This window comes from Rhinolophus sinicus, chromosome 2, assembly GCF_057876585.1.
Source record: "Rhinolophus sinicus isolate RSI-liver-muscle chromosome 2, RSI-T2T, whole genome shotgun sequence".
NCBI classification, from domain to species: domain Eukaryota; kingdom Metazoa; phylum Chordata; class Mammalia; order Chiroptera; family Rhinolophidae; genus Rhinolophus; species Rhinolophus sinicus.
Genome location: NC_142502.1, coordinates 121,494,966 through 121,520,011, shown reverse-complemented (window position 1 = coordinate 121,520,011; position 25,046 = coordinate 121,494,966). Strand labels below are relative to the sequence as shown.

Below are 25,046 nucleotides of genomic sequence, written 5' to 3'. Positions count from 1 at the left end.
CAGCCTGTTTTCTAATGTGGAGTAATTAGTATACTATTCAAACCTCAACCATGTATGATGCTTCTGTATGGAGTACATCATAGATGTGCGTATCTCCCCTTGAAAGGGCATTTTGTGCACTTTCCTGTTGTAATTACTGTACTTACCTCAGGATGTTGACCCAAGGAATCCAGTATAATGATACAATTAAAATTGTATGTTCATATGCACCACTTTTATAGAACTAGTTTTTTTTTCCACGTTAAACCCGCATTGTACTGGGTTTAGAAATTCCTATCATACTTCATGCTATCGCACTTTCTTTTGCAATTTACAAACACATTTTAAGGTTAATGGGAGTGAAAGCATGTGACGTGCTATACTGAGCATGCTCAATAATTTCCCTTGTTTGCTTAAGAGAAATGGGCAGCCACATAGAAAGGAAAGTAGGCCGAGAGGTTAGGCGGCTGGTGAGCTCACAGAAAGGTTAATGTGCCTTTCTCAGAATCTATAAAATGTGGAGTTGTGAAACTTGTTCTGCCTGAGTTTTGCCTGCTGTCCCTCTCTCCCTCCCCTACCTTTTTCCATCCATCTCTCCTTGTCCCTTCCTCTGCTGATTGCCTTTCTTTTTTATAGTTTTTCCTAAATTGCAGGGTAAATGGTAGGAGGAAATTTGAAATTATAAACTTTTTTCAAGATTTATTGAGCTACAATTGAAATATAACATGTAAATCTAAGGTGCACAATATTATATATATATATATTATATATATATATATATATACACACACATATATATATCTACATATATATATATATATATATATATATATATATATATATATACATAAATGCATATATCTCAAAATGATTACTATAATAAGGGTAGTTAACACATCCATCACCTCGCATAGTTACCTTTGTGTGTGTGTGTGTGTGTGTGTGTGTGTGTGTGTGTGTGTGGTGGTGAGAAGTTTTAAGATTTACTCTCTTAGCAACTTTCAAGTATACAATACAGTATTGTTAACTATAGTCACCATGCTGTACATTAGATCCCACAGCTAATTCATCTTATAATTAGAATTTCCTACCCTTTGACCTCTGTCACCCATTTCCCTCACACTCTCCACCCACTGCCCCTAGCAACCACCTACCCTAGCAAACAGTCTACTCTCTGTTTCTGTGACTTTGGTTTTTTGAGATTCCACACGTTAAGTGAGGTTATTCTCTCCATTGATAGTAATCATGCTCTTTCTTTTTCCTTTTTTTTAAAATTAGATTTATTGTGGTGACAATGGTTAGTAAAATTACATAGGTTTCAAGTGTACAATTCTATAATACATCATCTATATTTCACATTTTGTGTTCACCACGCAGAGTCAGTTCTCCTCCCATCACCATATATTTGATCCCCTTTACCCTCATCTGCTACCGTCTTCCCCCCTTACCCTCTGGTAACCATTAAACTGTTGTCTGTGTCTATGAGTTTTTGTTTGTTTCTTTGTTTGTCTTGTTCCATTGTTGCTTTCAGTTTTATATCCCACATATGAGAGAAGTAATATTATTCTTGACATTTTCTGACTTATTTCGCATAGCATAACTCTGGATTTATCCATGTTGTCACAAATGGTACTATTTCATCTTTTCTTATGGCACAATAGTATTCCATTGTGTATATACCACTTTTTTTTTTTTTTTTACCCAATCACCCATGTTGTTTCTAAAGAACATTTGTTTGAGGGTAAGGAAGGTCAGAAAGCAAGGGAGGAATAAAGGGAGAGAGGGTGGTGGTTTCTTCTGAGGTGGCTTGTGATTATTAAGACGTCCAACTAAAACCACTGTGAGAAAAGGAGAAATATTACCCCAATATCCACATTTAGGGGTCTTGATATAATCATCTTGAAAACCTAGCTGAGGGTGGGGACTCTCCCTGAGGAGAAGTTGTCACTACTGTAGGAATGAGCAAAGTCCTTTAAAACAGATTCTGTGGGTTTGGGTATTTATTTTTCACAAAGTGAAATTGCACTTACACAATATTTAATGTTCAAAATAATATATTTTCTTGCTTTGTCTTCTTAGAGGTAAAACAACATTAAAAACATTTTAATCTCGGATTTTGTCAGTATTTACACTGCAGACTGAAGATGAATAGAGCTTATATATTATGGTCTGTAGGGAAAATACAATTTATGTAGCCTGTGAATTCTCAATTACATGAGTCATATAATTCAGTTACACAGTTTGTAATTAGGTATTTTAGGGTATGTTAAGAATGCAGGAAACAGCATATGGGGTATTTCATAGTAGTTCTTAAAAATAAAGTATGAAAATTAAAAATAGCTATCATAATAAATGCTGCCATAGCATGTTTCATTTTGTGAAATACATTTCATGGACTTCTTTTTAAGAGCAAATGCGTAAAATGATATAATTTGGGGCCCTCTACACCAAAGGTTTGTGGTGGCTTCTTAGGTGTGTTATTTCTATGCAGCTCTATTCTAGGTAGTCTCAAAAGATACTTGATTTTTGATGGAGGCAAAAAACAAAACAAAACAAAGACCCTACGTAAAATTAAATATTTCATTGTTGAAGATGATTAGGGATAGACTTTTAAAGCTACTCAGTCCTTCATCTCCTCACACATGTTTCTGAGTCTCTCCCTGTGTTTATGAGGTGGTACTAAAGGAACAATAATTTTACTTTACGTGAAACACAAACCGAAAAGTTAATTTTCTGGGAAGAAGTGACACAATGCATAATAAAGCCAATAAGTGCTATATTTGACCACCTGATGAAAATCAGTTCGTTACATTCTGAGAATGACATTTAACTGAAAGACAGAATACTGAGACTGTTTTTCTTGTTCTCAGGACTAATCTATGCTACTTCTCTTCTCTGTTAGTGTAGGTAATAGAGTAGATTTTAGCGGCGGGCTGGAGATTCCTAGACAGGAAAATATCTGGTGTTTGCCTGCCAAATTTAAACTACACGAAACTTTAACAGTTTGCTCAGGAATTAAGAACTGATTCCCCAAGATCTATTTGAAAACGAGAGATTTTTTCATAATTGGGTAATACTGGTCCTACCATCAGTTTGCTCTTTTGACTGTTTTTTTTGACTATTCTTTGTGCTTATCTAAAAAACGATTATATCATTGCTGGCCTGTGTCTCAAGTATATTGTAGAAAATAATTTGATGTGATGGTCACATCCTCATTACATTACACTTGGTCCAGAGCTAACCATTTAAAGTGGCATTTTCCTCTTTCAGACTCTCAGGTGTAAGTGACTTGCAATGGTAAGGCTAAAATGATTGTCTTGTAATGTGTAGGCCAAAAATGTAAAACACAATTATAAATCAGAAATGTAAATATTGTACAATTGCTGAGAAATAATTACCGTTTCTGTTTTAATGAAAAGTTTTCAGAAAATTGATACTGAAACGAAGTGTGCAGATATCACCCAGCCGGTATGTCTGAGTATGACACCTTTGGACATGTGGCTAAAGTGAAATTTCCATTCCCTTTATGAGGGCATTGGAGCAGGGAATTCAGCTATAGGGGTCAAGGTTTGCTTTTCAAAGAACAGGATAGGTGCCCTAAGGGAAACCTGTTACCCTTCACCTTGATTTAACAAACCTCAGTGTATGTCTCAGCAGTTCTCCATGTAGGGGAGGAAATTAGTCTGGCACGAACCCAGAGACTTCTGTGTTGGTTTCCTTGACCAGGAGAGTCTGAGGAGTACCTCTAGATGCTGTCGTGTTCCTCTTAGCGTAGTCTCTCTTTCTTGCCACTTTTCCCTTACCTCAATCAAATATGAGGTCTCACTTTTTCAGTGTTTCCAGGGACCTGTCCAAGTGGCCAAGATTCTGTCTTCCCACGTGTGTCCTCACTGTTAATCACCAGTTATTTGAGGTAACTTGAGTCTCTTGGGCTCAAACCAGATCAAACCAGATTATTGGTTAGTAAGGAAAACTCAAATTAAATCACATGTATTGGCTCATATAAACAAATTATTGATGAGGACAGGTGTAGATTTGACCTTGGGGTGATGGGACCAGGGACAACTGTGTCACCAGGACCCTTCCTTTTCCTTCCTTCCTTCCTTCCTTCCTTCCTTCCTTCCTTCCTTCCTTCCTCCCTCCCTCCCTCCCTCCCTCCCTCCCTCCCTCCCTCCCTCCCTCCCTCCCTCTCTCTCTCTCTCTCTCTCTCTCTCTCTCTCTCTCTCTCAGCTTTGTCTTCCTCAGAGGCAGTGAATTTAAACTCATTTTGAGTAAGACAGCCCTGCCAATCTGTGTTGTCTACAAGATATCAGGCAATGCTCAGTCCTTCATAGTTGACTATGGTGGGGGTGGGACTGGTGATGGTGGAGTTCAAGTCTCAATGATTAAAGAGAAGGGAATTCTGGGCAGAAGGAAGAGTGTAGCCAAAGGCTCCAAGGTGAAATGCTCTAACACATTCCAGGAACGGAACTCTAGGGTGGTGAGAAAGGTGGATGCTCAGTCTTGACCTGTTTTGTTCTGTAAGCAATAGGGAGCCTTTGGAAGGTTTAAGCAGAGAGATGATACAATTATATAAACATTTTAAAGTGGATACATGAATGGAGTGCTTTCAAAATTTTTTACACCATCCCACATAAAACTTATAATATTTTAATAGTACTCTGGGGTAAAAGCTGGAAGGTCATCGCCTCAGGCTCACTGGATGCCCTAGGACTGTCTGTGAAGAGGGTGAAAATACCTAGGTAGAGACTTGGGTAGGAAAGAAATATGTGAAGATGTGAAAGAAATATGCTATTAGGCCCGGGAAGAGAAGATGGGCTCTATACGTAGAACCTACACTCAATGAACATTGAGAGAAGAGAAGGGAAACCAGGTGGCAAAATGTAATTATCAGGTGTAATCAAACAATATGGTGAATGTTTAAATAACAAAAAAATTATTACAGTAAAAGACACATTGCCATTAATCCCCCTCAAAATACTCCCCTTCACTTCAAACACACTTATCCCATCATTCTTGCCACTTTCTGAAGCAGTTCTGGAAGTCCTCTCTCATGAGTGTCTTTAGTTGTGCTGTTGTGGCTGCTTTGATGTCTTGAATCATTTTGACTTTGGGGAAGAACTAGAAGTTGCACGGTACCAGATTAGTGAATAAGATGGATGAGGAAACACCGTAATGTTTTAATGTTTTTATTTGACAGAAATTGCCGTATACCAGAAGTGATGTGTGACACGGAGCATTGTCATGATGGAGGATGATTTTATGGTGCACTTTAAAACACACCTTCTCTCAACTGTAGTTCACACTCAACTGACTGCACCAAACAAGTTGAAACTTGTTACACACTATTACTAAGGATCCACACACGCTACTTCCTATATTGAAGACCCCCGCCTTTCCATTGGATGGCACTCAGCAGCAGCATTCACCGTATGTTTTGATCACAACAGAAAGGCTTCATGTCACACATTGCTTCTAGTATGGCAATTTCTGTCAAATAAAATCATTACGGTGTGTCCTCACTCACTTATTCACCGGATCTGGTGCCATGGGACTTCTGGCTTTTACCCAAAATCAAAATGACCATGAAAGGTAAACATTTTGAATTGATTCTGGACATCGAGGCAGCCACAACAGCGCAACTAAAGACATTCACGAAAGAGGACTCCAGAACTGCTTCAGAAAGTGGCAAGAACGGTGGGATAAATGTGTTTGAAGCGAGGGAGAGCATTCTGAGGGGGATTAATGGCAATGTGTCTTTTACTGTAACATATTTTTTTTATTTAAACATTCACCATATTTTTTATCACACTTTGGAAATCCACAGTAGTCCTTAAATCTCATGTCATCCCTTATTTTTACTCTCCAATAAGATTTTAAATAAAAATGATTCAACTTTCAGCTCTTTTTCTCATTTATTCTTCCTCTCCTGAACCTTCTGCCTGTGATCCCACTTGCTTTCCTCAAACTTTGATGTATTTAGGAGTCACCTGGAAAGGTTGTGCAGCATGCAGAATCCCAGGCCCCGGCCAGAGATTCTGGTTCTATAGGTCTGGGGTGGGGCTCTGGCATTTGCATTTTTCCAAGGGTTTCTGGTAATCAAGTCCTCCACAAAGTCATAGTTTTGGAAGCACTGCTCTGATATACGTGCTGGGAGCAGTAAGAGTTTAACTCTGCCAGAGAGAGGATACTCTTGCTGAGGTTTGCAGTGCTCAGATTGAATTCTGAAAATACTCTGTGTGCTCATTCAGTGCAGGGTGGTTGCCTTGCTGGTTCTTATATCCATGTCCCACCAGCAGTTCACCCCCTATACACACAAGGAGTTCTCCAGCTGGAAACATTTCACTCATCGCCAAGATCTTGGTCCAGTCTTCCTGCCATTCAGACCTTTGTCACCACTCCCTGGCTAGAGCAGTGGACTCTGTGGGTCCCTTAATGCTTTGTGTTTCATTACACTTTGACAGTGAGCTGTGATCCTTTGTGTTCTTTCCATAAAACCATGACTGCTTGGGTTCCAGAAAAATGATCTATAAACATTACTTGAATTGAATTGAAGACATATAAAGGAGAAAACACAAAAGATGTGGGAAATCCATGACATGGGCAAGACTGTGTGAATAATCAAGCATTTGTAATAGTTTGAATTTACTCTATTTAATTTTTGCTCTTTTAAGAAAAGTTCAGTTTTTATGTTTGGATCCTCCTTTAAAAACCTTTTTTTCTTCCGTTTTCTCATATGTCAAACTCACTCTTTTTTGGTTGTCATGTTTCCTGGAAGAGGAAATCCATTATATGGTAAATTTGTGCCCTGGAATAATTAATTTACCTCACATGAGTGAGTACTTTATTCTGAGAACAGGCAGTGTACCCTGAGTCACCACAAAACCTGGCTTCAATCAATACAGAGAAAGCTCTTTAATTGCTCTTCGTCCTTGCTAATGCTTTGCACTGATTAGCAGAGTATGCTTTCATATTTAGCAAAGTCTTTATTCAGAATATGTAAGTATTATTTGGACTGTATTTTCTTGCAGTTGAATCCATACTTTTAAAGATCACCATGGATATGGAATGGGAGCAAAAGCATCTTGCAACATTCCTATTATCTGTTTAATTGTAAGCAGTTCTGATTACAGAGAAAAACTCTCTTAACGTGGGAACAGAAATTACAAAATTGACTCCTCTTGAAAAAAATAAAAACACTTGTACTTACAAACTGAATTAACTGAGGCATGGCTTCACTGTATGTATGTGAACACAGATAGGATATGTATTTTTGTCTTCACATCTAGAAATCTGCTGTCACCGCCCACCTTAGGTATTGACACCTGGTCCCTTTGGCTAAACAGGTCACGGTCATCTGGATGAACGGTCTGGATCTTCAGCCCGTTCAGCAGACTGGGCTAGCATTAGTTGAACTTACACTCGTAGCATGACACACACAGAACCATGCCAAGCATGGCTAGCCCCTGCTCTCCCATGCTCTCATCCCTTCTGTTAGGAGATGAACATCCATAGAAAGCTGGATTCATTGACTGGTAGGATGGAGTCACAGCACTATAGGAAAAAAACAGTCAAATGACAGATCATCTAAATAGAAAGTCTGATGCCCCCCACCTCTGCCTGAAGCCTCTGTTGAGACAGTATTAGCTGGCCTGAGTTGTTTCTATGCTGAATTTAGAGTGATAGTGTGATGAAGAAAACCTCAATTGCTGGTGAATATAAAAACCACTAATTATAGTGCTTTAGGTTTTCCTTCTTTAAACTGCTGATAATCACTATACATTTATGTTACAGCGTAATGTGGGGCAAGATAATAACAAAGCAGAACGCACCAGTGAATTCTATGCATACCTTACCTCCATGTGGAATGGAATCTCCCATGGAATGGAACCTAACACTTGTCAAAACATGGTCATGTCTTGGGGTGTTATATGGGCCAGGTGCTGCATCAGATTATGAAAACAAAATGAGAAACTGTCGTTGCAGGAAACAAATTGACTTCAACCTCTAGGTTCGTGTCCCTCCAAATCTGTCCTCCAAATGTCCTTCAGAGTTCTCTTTCTAAAATACAAATCTGTTCATACCACCATTCCTATTAACAGTTCATCCAAGTATCCAGATAGTCATTGATTCAAAACACATTAATGACAAGCCAGACACTATGCTAAGCATTGGTAACACCTTTTTTTTTCCTTCATGAATCTTCCGTTGGGTTGGGGAAATAGACACTAATTATATGGTCAAAGATATAAACTCTCGTTTTCCCTCCAGCCTACAGAATAGTTTTAACTCCTAAGCATAATATATAACAATATCATTTGTCATTATCTGGCCCATAAACTTCTTTGATGCTCATCTCCTCTCCTCTAGCTAACACAGTCATTCCACAGTTCCCTGAATATGCCAACCGATTTATTTGTCTCATGCCTTTCCACATGGCCTCTCCTGTTGCTTGATTTACTTCCCGTTTCTTCTTTCTGCTTGGTGAGTTCTTCACCTATCCATGAAGACTTTGCTCAAATGCCCCCTCTTGTGTGGCAGAAGTAGCGATTTCCTTGCCTGTGCTCCCAAAGCATCCATGCCACTCCTTGTTTCTAGCACTTGAAGTGTTGTTCCAATGATCTCTCTGTGACTCCTCGTCTGTTAGACTGGAAACTCTCAAAAGTAGAAGCTGCATCTTACTTGCTTTCATCTTCCTAGACTTCAGCACAGAACTTGACCCAGAGTAGATGCTAAGAAAATGTTGGTTGATATTATTATTCACTATCATGTTAACGAAATATGGAAATTAGAAAAGGGAGACATGGAAAGGGCGGGAGAAGGATGATTGAATGACATGATCTAGTAAAAGTAAGGTTATATCGGAATATTAAAGGCCAGTAGTTTTATGCTTGAATAACCTTCAGGGTTAAGAAATTCAACTGGAATTTTCTACAATGTGACGAGTCTATTTAGGTTATTATTTTGGTGTGGATACCATCACACTGATGTTCAGAATCATGGTGAGAGGCTGTGGACTTCAGGCATGAAATTCCATGTGTTCACATTAGGATGGAAAAATAAATCTCATCTCTCAGTAATGTGCAATGCTATGGGACATGCTGTGACATGACCTTGTACCCAACGACACTCCTGCCTACATCCTCCAAACCAATAAGGCTGAGGACAGTCAGACAGTTGCCTGCCCCATTCCTCAGCACTGTACATTTCTGGTGCTTCTTTCAGAAAAATGAAGGAGACTCAGATTTATGGTGACATTTGAGACTGTTAGCTGTAGGTGATCTAGGAAGGGGACAGAGGAGGTTTTATTTTTCTCTGTTCCTGGGAGACTGTACTGTGTTTGCCTCCCTCACTGGAGGGAGACTAGCTCATTTGTCATTTTGTGTACTTATGATGTTACTGAAGTGAGGTGGTTTGGCTTCAGGTTAGAATCTACTACAGCGGAAAACCTCTTTGCAATGAAAACACCTCCTGGCCTTTGCTTTAGAGGCCATGTGCAGAAAGCTGGGACAGACCAGATCAAGGACATTGGGAATAGTTCTCCTCATGGTGCACTGTGCATCAATGTCCGAGACGTGCCCACACTTCCTGACCAGGGCACTGCCGGGCCCTGAAGCCTCTGTAACCCATGGGGATTGTTCTTGTCCCTCCAGCATCTCACCTGTGCTGGAAGGAAACAGAATGAAGTTACAGTGAGGTGTCTGGCAGACGTGAGCCTCGCTCCTGGTGTCATGTTAAGGATACCACGCAATGGAAATTGATCCTGTGGACATCCATGGAAAATTCATTTTTTTTTTATTCCTACACCACAGCTGTATTTTTCAATCATTTCTGAATAGAATTTTTTGTTAAAACGTTCACGTAATGAACTGAAGATTAGTTTTTGCCTGTATGGTTCACATGTTGCCCAGTGACTGATACGAACATCATCTCAGAGGGAAATATTTGGCACATTCACAAAAACAATATTCTCCAGCCTTTTAACAATCAGTTTTTGAAAGATAAACAAAGAAAATCCAAAGCCAAGAGGAATGGAGGGAAATTCGGTTGGTATGAGAAACATAGGTATTTCAACTCTATAGTTGATGTTTTATTTATTTAGTTAGTTTTTTAGATTTTACTGGGGAAGGGAAACAGGATTTCATTGGGGAACAATTTGTACTTCCAGGACTTTTTTCCAAGTCAAGTTGTCCTTTCAATCTTAGTTGTGGAGGGTGCCGTTCAGCTTCAAGTTGTTGAAGTCTTAGTTGTGGAGGGTGCAGGGAGTCCAACTGGCAACCTTGTGGTTGAGAGGATGCACTCCAACCAACTGAGCCATCCTGGAGCTCAGCTCAGCTCAAGATGCAGTGTTTAATCTTAGTTGCAGGGGGCAGAGCCCACCATCCCGCTCAAGCAGTTGAACCGGCAACCTTGTGGTTGAGAGCCCACTGGCCCATGTGGGAATTGAACCAGCAGCCTTCAGAGTTAGGAGCATGGAACTCTAACCACCTGAGCCACCGGGCCAGCCCGTTGATGTTTTATTTTAAAAAATAAAAATGATTTGAAAAAGTTGGGTAGTGGGTTCTTTAATGTTTAACATTCTCCATTTGTGTCTCTAAGTTTAAATGCTTTCTAACAAAATCATTGTGAAGCATCTTTTGAATAGCATTAGAGAATTTCAGAAAGTAATATGGCCGTTACGAATTGTTTTGTTACAAATTTTCAACATGGCAACATTTCTGAAAAGTTCATTAGTTTGTGTTGCTGTGTATGTCTTTTTTTTTTTATAAAACATATTATGATCCAGATTCTTAATTTACTCTGGTTTTACCCTCATTACTTTGTATTGGGCAAATCTTACTTTTTAAAGTCTGGTTAAAGAAACATTAACCCAGAGTCTGACAGATGAAGATGTTCCGAAACGTGGTTAACTGATGGTTCATGTTCATGTGGGTGCTGGCAAGGCGCCCCCTGTAGGCTCCCTCGGAGAATTGCCACTTTCCTCTTTGCCCTCCCAGTCTCTGTTGCTGGCTGGTGGAGGTTCCTCTTTTTTTGTCAAGTCAGTGTGACAGAGCTCCGGCTAGCTTCTGTCACCAAGCACATGTGAGCAGCTCTGGCCACACTCATCTGGGGACATGCACTTGGCTGTGGCCACCACCACAAAGGAAGTGAATGCCTGCGATGGTGTGTGGTCAGCTGAATAATGAACCCCAAAGATTCTCATCCCCACAACCTGTGGATAAATATATTCATACCTTACATGGCAAAAGGGACGTCACCAATATGATTAAGTTGAGATGGGGAGGTGACACCGGACGAGTATCCAGGTGGGCTTGATGTCATCACAAGGATCCTGAGAGGAAGCAGAAGGTCACCGTTAGAGAAGGAAATGTGTGTGACCGGGAGGCAGAGCTCAAAGCGATGTGACCGCGAGACAAGGACTGAGCAGCCTCCAGAAACTAGACAAGGCAAGGAACAGGTCCTCCCCGAGAGCCTCCCGAAGGAGCACGGCCCTGTTAGCACCTGCACTGCAGCCCAGTGCAAGGGATTATAGACTTCTGAGCTCAGCAAGCGTGAGATGATCAATTTGTGTCGTTGCAAGTCACTGACACATTTCATACCACAGCCACAGGAAACGAATACAGTCCTGTGCTTGAGAGAGGAAGAGCCAGGGCCCGGCAGGGGTGGAAGACCTCTCTCACATCGGAGATAATCAGGCTCTGGCGAGCTGGGAAAGAGTGAGGATTCAGTTCTGAACAGCGTTAGCTTTGCGTCGGCCTTCCTGGTTAAAATCCTGGCACCGCCATTTATTAGCAGTGTCTTCTTGAGTAAGTAGCTCTGTGTCTGCCTTTGTCCTCTCAACTGTAAAATGAGAATGGTGATAGAACTTGCCTCAGAGGCTTGTTGTGACGTTTAACTGATACAATACGTGCGAAGTGTTTGCACAGTACCTGGCAGAGAGAAGAGGTGTTATAAACACTGACTATTATTATTATATCAGCCCTCAGCTATTTAAAGGCTGTGCTGTGTGTTTATGGCTACCGGATTTTATTAGCCCGTTTAATAAGGCACTCTTTCTTTTGGGAACAACATGAATTATACATTCCTGGCACATATAAATGTAGAAGAAATATCTGCTCATTCTGGGGGCAGTGACATTGTGACTAAATGCATGGTCCTTGGCTTGGTGGGATTTTTTTGTTTTGTTTTAATATGGGGCACAGAAATAAATATACACGCTTTCTATGTGAGGAGTAGGTCTGTTCCTTGCAATGAAATATGTTCATGGCTACCTGCTCAAGTCTTAACTCAGAGAGCTCTTAGATTTGCTTTCTTGTGTCTTTGTACTCACAACAAGGAGGATGTCTCTAAAGCATCTGAAAGCCTCTCAGGGAAAGAGGACTCGATGCAGTGGTTGGGGGTGAGAGACATGTACGGTCATCATGTTCTAAAGTTGTGAGGCTGTGGAAACCTCACAGATCGTGGCCAGCAATGAGTTGAAGGCATAGTGATCTCACAGTGGAAGGAGATGGTCCCCTGAAATCTGTCTTATTTCATTCTGAAGTCCTTTTGGTACTTTGTAGTGACTGTCTCTGTAGCTAGGACCTACTGTGAGCTATCATCCAGCTTATACTAAATTTCCCTATGGGTGGCGTTTGAGTTGGTCAGGTGTTGCCTTCCAGATAGAGAGGAGCGTATGTGTAAGTGAGGCGGAAAGACAGCGAAGAGCAGGACATGGCTTGGGAAGTTACAGACAGTTGAGGCACATGGTATGTGCTGGGAGGTATATGGAATTGTCCACTGAGGGAAGTATGTGAAGAGCTTCAGGCATTTAACTTAGGAGCTGATCCTAGAGCCCTTCCCTTACCAGAGTGTGCAAAGGTGCTGTATGAAAATAGGCACCGCGAGGTCCCAGAGTTTGGGACATGTTTGGGAAAACAAGCAGAAGTCATTTCTTTCCTGTATCTTAGAGGAAATCGATAGATATATTTTTAAATTTCCTGGAAGTAGATATAGTAGATGAGTAGAAATGAGACCTGGAACTAAGGCATCGGGACAAAAAAGAGAGAGTGGGTCCAATAGCCACTCAGGGTGAGGGATAGAAAACAATTGGTGACCAGTTAGATGGTGAGGGGTGCACTGAGGAGGGGTGGCAGTGGCGAGAAGCCAGTGTGACCCCAGTTTCAAGTTAAGGATTTTAGGCAGTAGCTTAGCATGTTAGGTACCAAAGGAATAGAAAAGATGGATTTGGCTTTATAGGAAGATAATGGGTCTTGAATTTATTATGGACTTGTTTTATTTGTGATGCTAACACGATAGCTAATGGTGCCAGTGTCCACAGATCTTTGACAATGTGGATCCGGGGTAAGGATTGCTGTAGGGAACAAAGCTGGACAGAGCTGAGTCTTCCAGAGATAGTAGAGTTTCCAAGCAAATCACATTCACTTATAAAAATCAGTCGGTAATGTTGTGCTCATGGGCAGGAGGGTAGAGCCATAATTTAGCTCTTAAGGGCCAACTGTCATGTTCTGATTAGGATCATTGTCATGTTTAAATAGAAGCTATATCTTTTCTTGCAGAATCATTGCTTGTGCAATGACTATGAATAAGTATGTGGAAGAAAATGTGTCTCAGAAATCTTACACGACCATCAAGTATTTCATGAAGATGCTGAGCAGTGTCAGCGAGACCCTGATCTTCATCTTCATGGGCGTGTCCACCGTTGGGAAGAACCACGAGTGGAACTGGGCCTTCGTCTGCTTCACCCTGGCCTTCTGTCTGATCTGGCGAGCACTGGGTAATGAGCACGTTTCCCCAAATGAACATTCGGAAACCGTCCCGAAAAGAATGGGGCTCTTGTCTCCTCCCTCCCCTTTGCTGCTGCGTCGTCTTTGTTTCTCTTTCTTCATGTTCCTCACTTCCTTTTTTATCCTCCTCCTCCTCATTCTTCTCTTCCTCCTCTTTTTCCTTTCTTCCTCTTTCTCCTCCTCTTCTCCTTCCCGATCTTTACTTCCCTGAGTATCTTCATGCCTTTGCTATAAATCAAGTTAATCTCTCTTAGGTACTCTGATTTCACATTTTCACCCATTATCTTGGAACAACAAAGGCCCAACAGCCTAGTAATACAAATGCGGCAGAGGAAAAGGTGGAAAGATACCATGGGGCCTATTTTTAAATCTTCTGTCTTGTCACAGAAGCATAGTAAACTCATCTTCGTATTTACTCGTTCTGGCCTCACAGTCTGTTTTCATTGGTTTTGTTTTCCTTCTCAGGTGTCTTTGTTCTGACTCAGGCAATTAACTGGTTCCGGACGATCCCCCTGACCTTTAAGGATCAGTTTATCATTGCCTATGGGGGGCTCCGAGGTGCCATCTGCTTTGCGCTAGTGTTTCTCCTTCCTGCTGCCGTATTTCCCCGGAAAAAGCTCTTCATTACGGCTGCGATCGTCGTCATATTCTTTACTGTCTTCATCCTGGTGAGTCGAGTTTTTTCTCCCAGCGAAGTGTCTCCCTTTACCAGGACAAAACCTGATCTTTCCGACTATCATGATGAGCGTTTTTTATAAGACACAACTTTGCAAAGGCATGTTGAAGCTTTGGTAGTTATAACGTTAGGGAAAGTCATATTTCCTCATGTCAGTGGATTGTGCAGCAGCCTGAGTGTCCAGTTTGCTCACTTGGCCTTGACAGAGGATATATTATTTAAGGACTCTCAGCTAAGTGATCTAAGCTTACTACTGGAAACTTACGAACTGTGCTTGTTCATCCTTGTCATTTTTTTTTTTTTCACTCTCTGACCTAGTAAATGTACTCTGTAAATGCTAGTTCTCTGATGATCTTCCAGCAGCTATTCAACCTGAGTTGACTGCTTAGCAGTGTTTCTTTTGAAACGGTGGGATGGGTAAATTCAAGTTTAAGGTTGGGAGGCAGAAAGTATGGCAGGGAGAGCATGGACCTGTGTCAGGATCCTGACTTTGCAAGTTAATCTCTTTAAATCAATAAGCCAGCCTTTAGCAGATTATAGGTTGTGGATACTCGTTTAGTAAATATATGTTGGACTTCTGCTACGTGCCAAAGAGTGCACTTGAAGCTCAGGGTGAGTGAACTAAACACAGAAACGTCCCTGTCCCTGGAAAGCTTGTATTCCAGGGAGGATGGCAGACACAGGACAGTGAACACAAGTCAGTAAATTAGAGAGTGTGTTAGGAGGTGAATGACACTATATGATAGTAAGGGAACCATTCTAAAGACACTGGCAAGGAGCAGAAAGCAGCCAAGGAGACTGAGGACACGTGATAAGTGACAAAGGAGGAAAAACCAGGAGATGTTTTGTTTTATTTTTTAAAAAACCTTGTTTACCTTTTAGTCACAGAGTGCTTTCTGTATACCTGACTCAGGTTGAAACATCTTTGATATTAACGTAGTTAATCCTCATAACAATTTTATGGCAGAGTTCTAGGAGGAGTCACCATCATTCTTCCCATTTCATAGATGAGAAAACTGAGGCCTTGGAACTGAGTTTAAGTACTTTTCCCAAAGTTACATGACTAGTAAAAGACCAAGGTGGGAGTCAAAACCAGTTTGGTCTTAACTCTGAATAAAGTGCCCAGTAGTATATGTGGTGTGTGTGGTAAGTATCCTATATTGTAACTCACTGAGCTTCTAGTCACTTCTCCAAACAGGAGTTCATCCTTCATTCATTCTTACCTCCCAACACGGGGGACAGTAGGCTGCCCTGTCCAAGGAATCCTGGAGAAGGATGCTTTGGGAGACCCTCTCCTAAGTTAAGAAATGGCCACTTTTTGTAACTGTCTTTGTCATCAGCACCTTTATAATGCTGGTACCCATCAGGGACCGCTTCCTTGTGTGAGGCACTCAGACCAGGGCTTTCCTATTTGCATTATGTCATTTCATCCTCAAAACAAAGCTTTGAGTAAGAGACCAGTGAGGCTCAAAGAGAGAAGAGACTGGCCCAGCGACACACGTTGGTAATGATGGAAGCTGAAGGTGAGCCCAGGACCCTGACTCCATAGACAAGTTCGGAACTATTAGCTTTATTGACTTTACTTAGAGAAGCCATTATTCACCAGGTTATGGCTAGTAAGTTTCAGTTACAGTTATACATACTAGTTTGGGTTCCAATAGTCCCTGTTCGTTTGAATTCCCTTCTTATATTCAGGGAGACTCCTGGGTGTAGAGGACAAGCAGATTTCCTTGTCTTTATCTCTTTACTGATGAAGAGATAAAGGTCTTTACAAGGGCCTTGTTAAAGTCATCCACTTTCTTACTCTCCCACTCTACCTGAGGCACAATCTTGACGTGAATCCACTTGCCTTGAGCATTTTCATCTCTCAGAAGCATGCTGGGGCATCCTACTTGAGGGGAAAGTCAGATAGGGGTGAGTGACTCACCACCTTTCCTAGGCCAGCTGGCCTGTCCTTAACCTGCCAAGGCTTAGTTAAAGCTCTGGACTCTTCCCCATGTTCTCAGAATTGAAGGTGTCAAATATGAAAATAGAAACACATCAGTCTAGTGCTACTAGGAACCAGGTTTATTAACTGTTATTGTCTCTACAAGTGCTTCTCAAATCATCTGTAAAACCAGTGCCCACCCCGCAACATCATGGACATACACACTTGTAAAATACAATACAATGACTTAGTAGGAAGATGTAATTCAGGAGAGGGCATACAAAAGACAAGCTCACATTTTGTAGTTATTAGATTCGACAGACATAAAATTACATTTCTACAATCAGACCAAACATAGCATGTAGAAAAAGAAAAGTATTACAAAAAAGTATACTATTGTTCACTGATTGTATGTGTGTGTGTGTGTGTGTGTGTGTGTGTGTGTGTAAGTCTATAGAGTATCACTATCACACACATACTATTTTGGCTTTTTGGAATTGTAACTCAACTAAAATATGGAAGACGTTCTATATGCATTCCATTCCCCATAGTCAAAGCCTACGCACCCACTTTGAATGAAAACCATGTATGTCAGTATTTAACTTTGATGAACAAAGTTTTTAATATAATGAATTTAAAAAAAAGCAGAGATAACAAACAGAATAGTTTAGATGTGTTGGCTATATTTGGTAATGTAAACACATCAAGTTAATCCTTCCTTCAGTGGTGGGGACATTGGGTGTCAGTATTGGGAGTGTGAAAGCATACCCCATGGCCAGTTTTCTCTGATTTAAGGAAACCTGGCAAAGCTCCTTTGGTGCCTGTTGGGAAGAGGGATTGCTGATGTTCCGTACCTACTGCTGTCTTCCCTTCACTGTTGTCTGCCCCACCATTCTGTTTGCACAGATTAGAGACTAATGGAGTAGTCTTGACACTGACCGCTTTTTCTCCCTCTCTTTCTCCTACCCATCCCTGACTCATAAGAGACTCTGAACACACACAAACAGAAATACATACGCACTCTCTTCAGAAAGGATTTTTTTCCCCAGAATATATCAATAATTAAGGAACTCAGGGAAAGAAGCCTGAAAGGAGATGCTTCATGGGTTATAAACATAGCAGATATAACTAATTAAAATCTATGCATAAATTTTTGCCTTCTGATTAAGAACTATGCATTCGCCTTCAAATGACAACTTTTATGTTGATGGATCTATCATTAAACTTTAAAATGTCTTTCCCCCTTATTTCAACATTTCTTATATGATGAGCTCATCTATCCTGATACTGTTGAGTTAGCACTATCTTCTAAAATAGAATTCCTGTGACATATGGTTTGTTATTTGATACCAAGATTTATAATGAGAATGTTAACATTCCTTGAATCACACTGATAAAGTAGAGAAAGTAGCCTCTTTCTGAAGCATGGGGTTACCAGAATACAGTCTTGCTTGCGGAATATTGAATGAGTGAGCAAGTCTGATTCCTTGGATGTGTAAATGCATTTCTTTTAAATAAGATTGGTAATATTATCTAAAATATAAGCTGTCTCTCTTGTTTTAAAATTATGTTGAAGATCGAGGGGAGGCAGAGTTCAGTAGTAGAAAACACAGATGTTGGAGTAAGGCTGCACTGTGTTATAGTCTGGCCCAGCTCCTAACAGCCTCTGTGAGCCTCAGTTTACATAGCTCAAAGATCTGGATAATGGGCTGGATAATGGTTAGTACCTTATACCAGGTACTGTGTTTATCCATGTATTTCTTCTTCACTGCCTGGGAGTGGTACTAACCTGATGATTTAACTTGATGATTTGCTATGTTTAATTATAACGTTAAGTAAAATGGTAATTGAAGAAAGAAAAACTTAACATCTTTCAATGTACTTTCCTTTGAAAGGAAAAAAATAATTAGAGCACAATAGTTATTATTTCATGAATCCCTATAATCATATAGCTGGTCCTCAGAATTCTGGAAATCCATTCAGTGGTTGTCTAGAAGTCCATCAAGTAGCGAGACTGACTGGAATTCAAGAGGCAGAAATCTCTTTTGGCCTCCATTGCAAATTAGTATTGTATCCACTGTGCATCATTATCCAGAACTGTGAAGTGTCTGGGATTTTTACCTTACTTACAAGTTAACAAGTTAGCCGGTTAAATTTTCATGAATGCTCACTCGAGACACCTGATTCCTGGGTCAGAGACAAAGGACTTTATTACTTATGGTAAAATCCAGAGGCCAGAGCTTCATGTTGGTTTGGGTCAGTTCTCTGTACCCCAAGTCCCATGGGGTGACACGAAGTATCTACGATGGATGTCTGCACGGGCAGTGGACTGACAGACAGGAGTCAGACACTGAGCTTGAGGATCTGTCACTCTTTGTCTGGAGGGTAACATGACCTCATCTCTCAAGGTATCTTGTTGCAAATGCAACCCTGATAATAATGGCCAAGTCAAAGTGGTCAAGGCCTTGTGTTATTGGCGCCCCCTGTAGCGATGTGTGTGACACTCAGGACCCATGGTGGGTCGCCTTTCCCAACAATCAAAAACACCCTTGCTGACTTAGCCTCTCAAACTGAAGTGAGGATGCTCACAATTTTATAGACATTGAGTAAACCTTCAAGTAAGCTTTGATTTGTGAAATAAATGGTCATATATTTTACATATTTATATATCATATGACTATATGTATTTATTTATATATAGTCATATGATAAATATATATACACATATAATATATAAATCTATATATATATATATATTCTTATATTTAATTCACATATACCATTACTAACTAGAGTTCAATGGGATTCAGAAAAAAAATTTTTTAGTCCTACACTAAAATAAACAAGATGATTAGTCCTACAATAAAATAAACAAGATGATTAGTCCTACAATAAAATAAACAAGATAAAAAAATGTAGGTGAATAATTGAGGATGCAAGAGAAAGAAGAGTTAAAAGATAGTTCCAAGAGTTTTTGTCTGAGCAAATAGGTGGAAAAAAGGAGCTATATAATTTAATACCAGGGGAGTACTGGGTTGGAAGGGTGGGGTGTCAGATGTTCGTTTTACATTTTTGGACGTGCGTATTCACCTGTTAGACATCGAACTGAGATGTTGAATAGGTGATTGTGTAGATCGGTCTAGAACTTATGGGAAAAGGCAGAGTGGGAGATACAAATTTGAGACTCATCAGTATATGGAAGGTTTTCAAAGCATAAATCTGGAAGAAACTCTTCAGGGAGTAAGTATAGGAAGAGTATAGAAAAGAAGACATACCAATATTTAGAAGTCAAGACAATGTTGAGGAGCCAGCCTAGGAGACTGAAAACAGTGACTAGTAAAGTGGGAGAAAAATCAGGGGGAATTGTCCAGAAGTCAAGTGGAAAAAGTGTTCAGGAAGGAGAGGGTTCTTGTAACTGTGACAAATGCAGCTGCCAGGTCAGGTGAGGTGGGCAATAGAGAATGGACAGTGGGATGCAGTGACTCGGCGATGAGGGTAATGAGTGGCCATCTTCAGAAGATCAGTTAGGATCAGATGGTGAGGAGGAAACCCCATTGAATGGATTTCAAGGAGAAGGGTAGGAGAGAAACGGGACACAGGAGATGATGCAGGCAACTCAACTGAGGTCTGGTAGAGGAAAGGGGTAATAACCAGAGGGGAATATGTACCAAAGGAGGGCTATTGTTTCTGTTTTTTCAAAGATCGGAGCCATAGCAGCAGCGTGTCTGGATACTGGTGGTACAGTAGGGAGAGAACATTGATGACACAGGTAAAGGAAAGGCATGGTTTAGGGGAAGAGTGTAGATATACGAGAATGTGATGAGTCCTGAAAGAAAGGTAAACAGAGGGCTGTGGGATTGAAGTGAAAAGCATAAGAATCTACATGACATTTTTATTGTTCTTGTCCCATTTACTCCATTCTAAAATAAACACTGTATGTACAACTGGGCTTGTGATCTCTATGATCAACTTTGTAACGTGAGAAAGGCCTGATGTAGGATAGCATAGCAACGACAGTGATAGTTTGTAATACAATCGTTTCTTCAAGTTTTTCTGGAAGTTGGCTGCTAAATCAGCAAAGAAATATACGGCAGTTCCTCTCACCTCTTTTTTTTTTTTTTTTTTTTTAATTCATTCTAAGGGGAAAAAAATCAAGAAATCAATTTATTTCAAAAGAATAAACCAAAAGAATGCTCATTATTTAATGGACAGCACTTCTTTTTTCTTAGGGTACTGGTAGCAGAAGGGTGCAGGGCGGGCGGAAAGCAGAGATGGAACAAGGTCGAAAACAAACCTCACCTGGCGGTCATGCTGCCCCTGCCTACTGTTAAACGAGTCCTTTCCCTCAGATCTGGCTCTGAAGTGTCGTGTTTATTGTGCCAAAGCTGAATGAATGGGTGAAAATTTAACTTGGGCTTTGCAAATATGTTTTGCAGTGGTTTGATGGAAAACCAAGGGGTATATCTTTAGTTTTTAACCTATGCGGGTGGTAACAAGCTGTTTTCTAGGCCTGATCAGGTTGCTCCCCAGGTGACCTAACTTAGAAATTTTCCAATGTGGTAAATAAGGTGCCTTCTCAAAGGTACTTTTTTTTTTCCCTCTGTCTCTCCCAACCAGAGACCCAGGCTCCTAGAATATAACATCCAGTGTAGGGAACTTAATATGACACACACAGATGCCATGTCCTCTACTTCCAAAATAGATGGATTGAGGAAGGAAGGAAAGAAAGAAGGGAGGGAGAGGAAATAAGGCAGAACGTATCAAATAATTCCTATTGAGCAAGACATGACAACTGCAAATAATTCAAGGAGAGGAGGGGTGTTTACTAAAGGAAACTGTTTAAACAAATACATATTTTAAAAGACAGTGTCAGTGAGCCATTGCATGTAATCAATACTTTTTATTAATTATAAACTAATTATAAATTATGTTGTAGTTTTAGAAACTTGAGTTGATCTGGGCACCAGGCCACACTTGCTTCCTGTAGTTGGTCAGTTTTGTTTTGTTTGTGACAGTCCATTAATTTCTAGATTATCTGTCTAGCGGAAGGAATCCCCGTAGGGATTGGGGCCCACCCTGTATTTTATCTTTATTTTTATGCCCTATATTTACAAATACTGGAAACTCATTTATTGTTTACTAAATGAATAATGATTGAAAAAAAAAAAGTATGTTAAACAATAGTTCATGTCCTTAAAATACATTATATAGTTTTAAAAATTGTACTGATTTTGATAATTTTTTTCCCTGGAGTTGTTATTAAACTAGTGTCTTTATGATATCTGGAAATCAATGAAATCCATCTTTGTAAACTACATGTTCATACCTATTTATGTAAGTTACAAATTACAGAATATGTATTGATTGTAAAACTGTTATTATCTCCTCTGTTATTTCAAAGTGGCAGACTTTGAACGTGACACAAATAGAATGCAAAATGTGTTTTATTCCAAATGTGGTCAAAATCAGTTCACACTTCAGAAAGTTAAAGTTAAGCTGAAAAATGCCCAAAGCTGGAGTGATGGAATAAAACAAGTGGTCGCATTTAAAAAACTGTGTGTGTGTGTTTATCACAGTTTATATTCTCAAAAGCTTTCGTAAAGATGTAAAGAGGTGCAGAAAGATGAGATGGAAGTCAAATGTATGGCAGGGAACCTATCTCAACATAAGCACCCCCTCCCCCAAATCCAATACCCGTCCTATACAAATATTCTTCATGCCAAGTGGTGGCAAATATCTACCAAGCAAGAAAGTTGGGGGTCTCTGTTGTCCCCACATTCTCATTCCCTCCGCACCTGGCTTATTTTAGTGCTAGTATCACATAACTTTAAATATATTATTTGGTAATTTGTTTTGATATCTTTAAGTTCCCCTTTATTCTTCTTTTTCTAATTTTTTCTGGTTACATTTACTCCTCCAGACTAACTTAGAACCAACCTCTGAAACACTGTTAAAAATCCTTTGGAATATGTTATTGGAATTGTGTTATTGCGAGTACATTGAGATAAAATTGTCATCATGATGTTGTTAAGTAATCCCATCGAGGAACTCTATGTGTCTTTTTAAAACTTAAGTCTTTTTAATATCCTTTAATTAAGTTTTATAGTTCTCTTTGTAAAGGTTTTGTGCATTTTTTGTGATAGGATTATATACAGGTACCCCCCCCCCCGTATAACGTGTCACTTCTACTGTGTTCCCCTGAAAATAAGACCTACCCCGAAAATAAGCCCCAGTTAAGATCGTCATCCAGACGGACGCATTTAGTACATTATGATGGTGTTCCAGAAGAAGGTGACATGACTGTATTTGAATAAATGTAGGTTGTTGTACATGAAAAAATAAGACATCCCCTGGAAATATGTCCTAATGCATCTTTTGGAGCAAAAATTAATATAAGACTCGGTCTTATTTTCAGAGAAACATGGTTCAACGTGGTTTCCCTCTAACACAGTTCGAGAATTGGGGAAAACCCTCCTACAACACGGCATCCTAGAACATGGTTTCCCTCTAACGTGGTTTGAGAATTAGAGAAATCCCTGAACAACACGGAGTGTAATAAGAGCTTTTAAGAGCAAAAAATACCTCATTCGAAATTATAGAAATCCCTGAACAACACGGAACATAATAACAGCTTAGTAGTGATGACGAAGAAAACATTATTTAATGCATATTAATATGTCATACTTTTGGTGACAATTGCTTTAATAAAGATATTTCTCTTAATTATAAAAATATAATAGTATGTTTTTAAAATTTTGGGGACCTAACTCCCTTTTTTGTTCTTTGTTTTGTATAACACGGATTCGTATAACACAGCATTTTTTAGGAACCTAACAACCGTGTTATACAGGGGTTACCTGTAATAGATTATATATGTACATACGGAGATAGAGTATATAAGAGTACATATATGTGCTTAGTATCTATGTGGTATACTACTATATATTTAATGTATTATCTATATACTGGTTCATACTATTATGTATATATTCTCTCTACATATACAAATAGATGAAGATATAGATATCATTTTCCTCACTATTTTCTAGGTGTTTATTCTGTTTCCTTTTTAAATTAATATATGGGATGGATTTGTGTATGTTGATTTTATGTCTAGTCACTTTATTGAACTTTCTTGCTATTTTTAAATGAAAAAGGATTGTCTTAGATACTTTAGGACAAAAAAAGTAGATCATCCGTGAACAACAAAAATCTTGTTACTTCATCTTCAGTAGCTACACTTCCATCTCTTTGTCTCTTCTTATTTAATCAACTGAGACCTGCAGAACTATGTTGAATAGCCCATCAGGAGTATCCTTGTGTTGTCCTGGTTCTAGTGGAAATGCTTTTAATATTTCATTGTTAAGTCAAATGTTCACTATAGATTTCTAGCAAATAATTTAATTTTTGATCACGTTAAGGACATTCTTTTTCTTCTTTGCTTGCCAAGTCTTATGATTCTCTCCATTTCCCAAGGTCATGGTGAGCATGCCCAAACCTACTCTGTGCCCTTTGTCACTGCTGATCCTTTGCTTGTGTTTGGTCTCTGCTCCAATATGTTTCCAGTATCTTTTAAGACACCTCTCCAGTGTTCCCTCTCTACCAAACCCCTTTCTTGACCCGCTTTCTCTGTGTCTCTCTCATTCTTCCTTTGCCTACTTTGTAGCTGTTATTGGTATATCCTTCTCCCCATAAGACCACAAAGTCCTAGAGCTGAGGTCCGTAACTATTCATCTTTGGGTCTCAAATGTCCAAGCTGCTGACATGTATGCAGTAGATGATCAATTAAGCTGTTTTAGTAAATTAATGAATGTAAGAATCATTGAAAAGATTTCTGTGGATAATACAAGTAGGCGATACCGTGGATTTGGATAATATTTTATTATTTCTTAGAATTTCTTTCTCTTTCTATTTCTTACAATTACGTTTTCAGTTTCTTGTGTTTTGTTTCTAGTAGAAGGTGTTGGGACTTGGCCCTCTGAAAATATGCCAGCTATTGAAGAGGAAGGAAAAGTTTACAAAATATTGCATGTACTGTGTTAAATATTTGGAGCAGGATGTCGTTTGTTGGTTGTCAAAGCGTAGGAGAATAAAAGTTATTCTTGAATTTTTAATTTCATTCTATAAGAAAATTCACTTTCTTTTTTATGTGCAGGGAATAACCATTCGACCCTTGGTGGAGTTTCTTGATGTTAAGAGGTCCAATAAGAAACAGCAAGCTGTCAGTGAAGAAATCCATTGTCGGGTAGGTTTTAATATACTATAACAATTTAAATAATAAAAGAAAAAAGGCTGGATTCAGTCAAACAGTTTTACATCATGGTCCTCATTTCCTGACAAAGAAGGAAATGGCAGAGGGTAAAAGGGAGGGAGGCTGAGAAAGATGTGAGTTGGGGGTGTAGAATGAATGTAGCCCCATGGAGGCTTCTCCAAGTAAGCCCACTGATCTTCTTAGGAATACAGGACAAGGAATCCCCTTTTATTACTTCCTGCAACCTGAAAATGTTTCTACTGGAAAATTATTGCCTTACTTCACATTTTCAAAAATCATGAGTAAACTTATGATGAGAAAAATAATCAAAGATTAGCTTAATATGCATGTGATAAACATCTCATCAATTTGTTGACGATTAATTCTTGTTTTATTGCTTTTAGTGAAAAAAAAAAAAAAAAAAAC

At 39.5% G+C, this 25,046-nt stretch overlaps 1 protein-coding gene across 1 annotated transcript in view; it reads left to right on the top strand.

The window, feature by feature from the left end:
- SLC9A2 (solute carrier family 9 member A2) overlaps positions 1-25,046 on the top strand; it is an 80,313-nt gene that overhangs the window by 35,990 nt on the left and 19,277 nt on the right. The window contains exons 4-6 of the mRNA XM_019753913.3: positions 13,539-13,756; positions 14,232-14,434; positions 24,525-24,614. Coding sequence (XP_019609472.1) covers positions 13,539-13,756; positions 14,232-14,434; positions 24,525-24,614 — 511 coding nt within the window. The remainder of the gene's footprint in view (positions 1-13,538; positions 13,757-14,231; positions 14,435-24,524; positions 24,615-25,046) is intronic.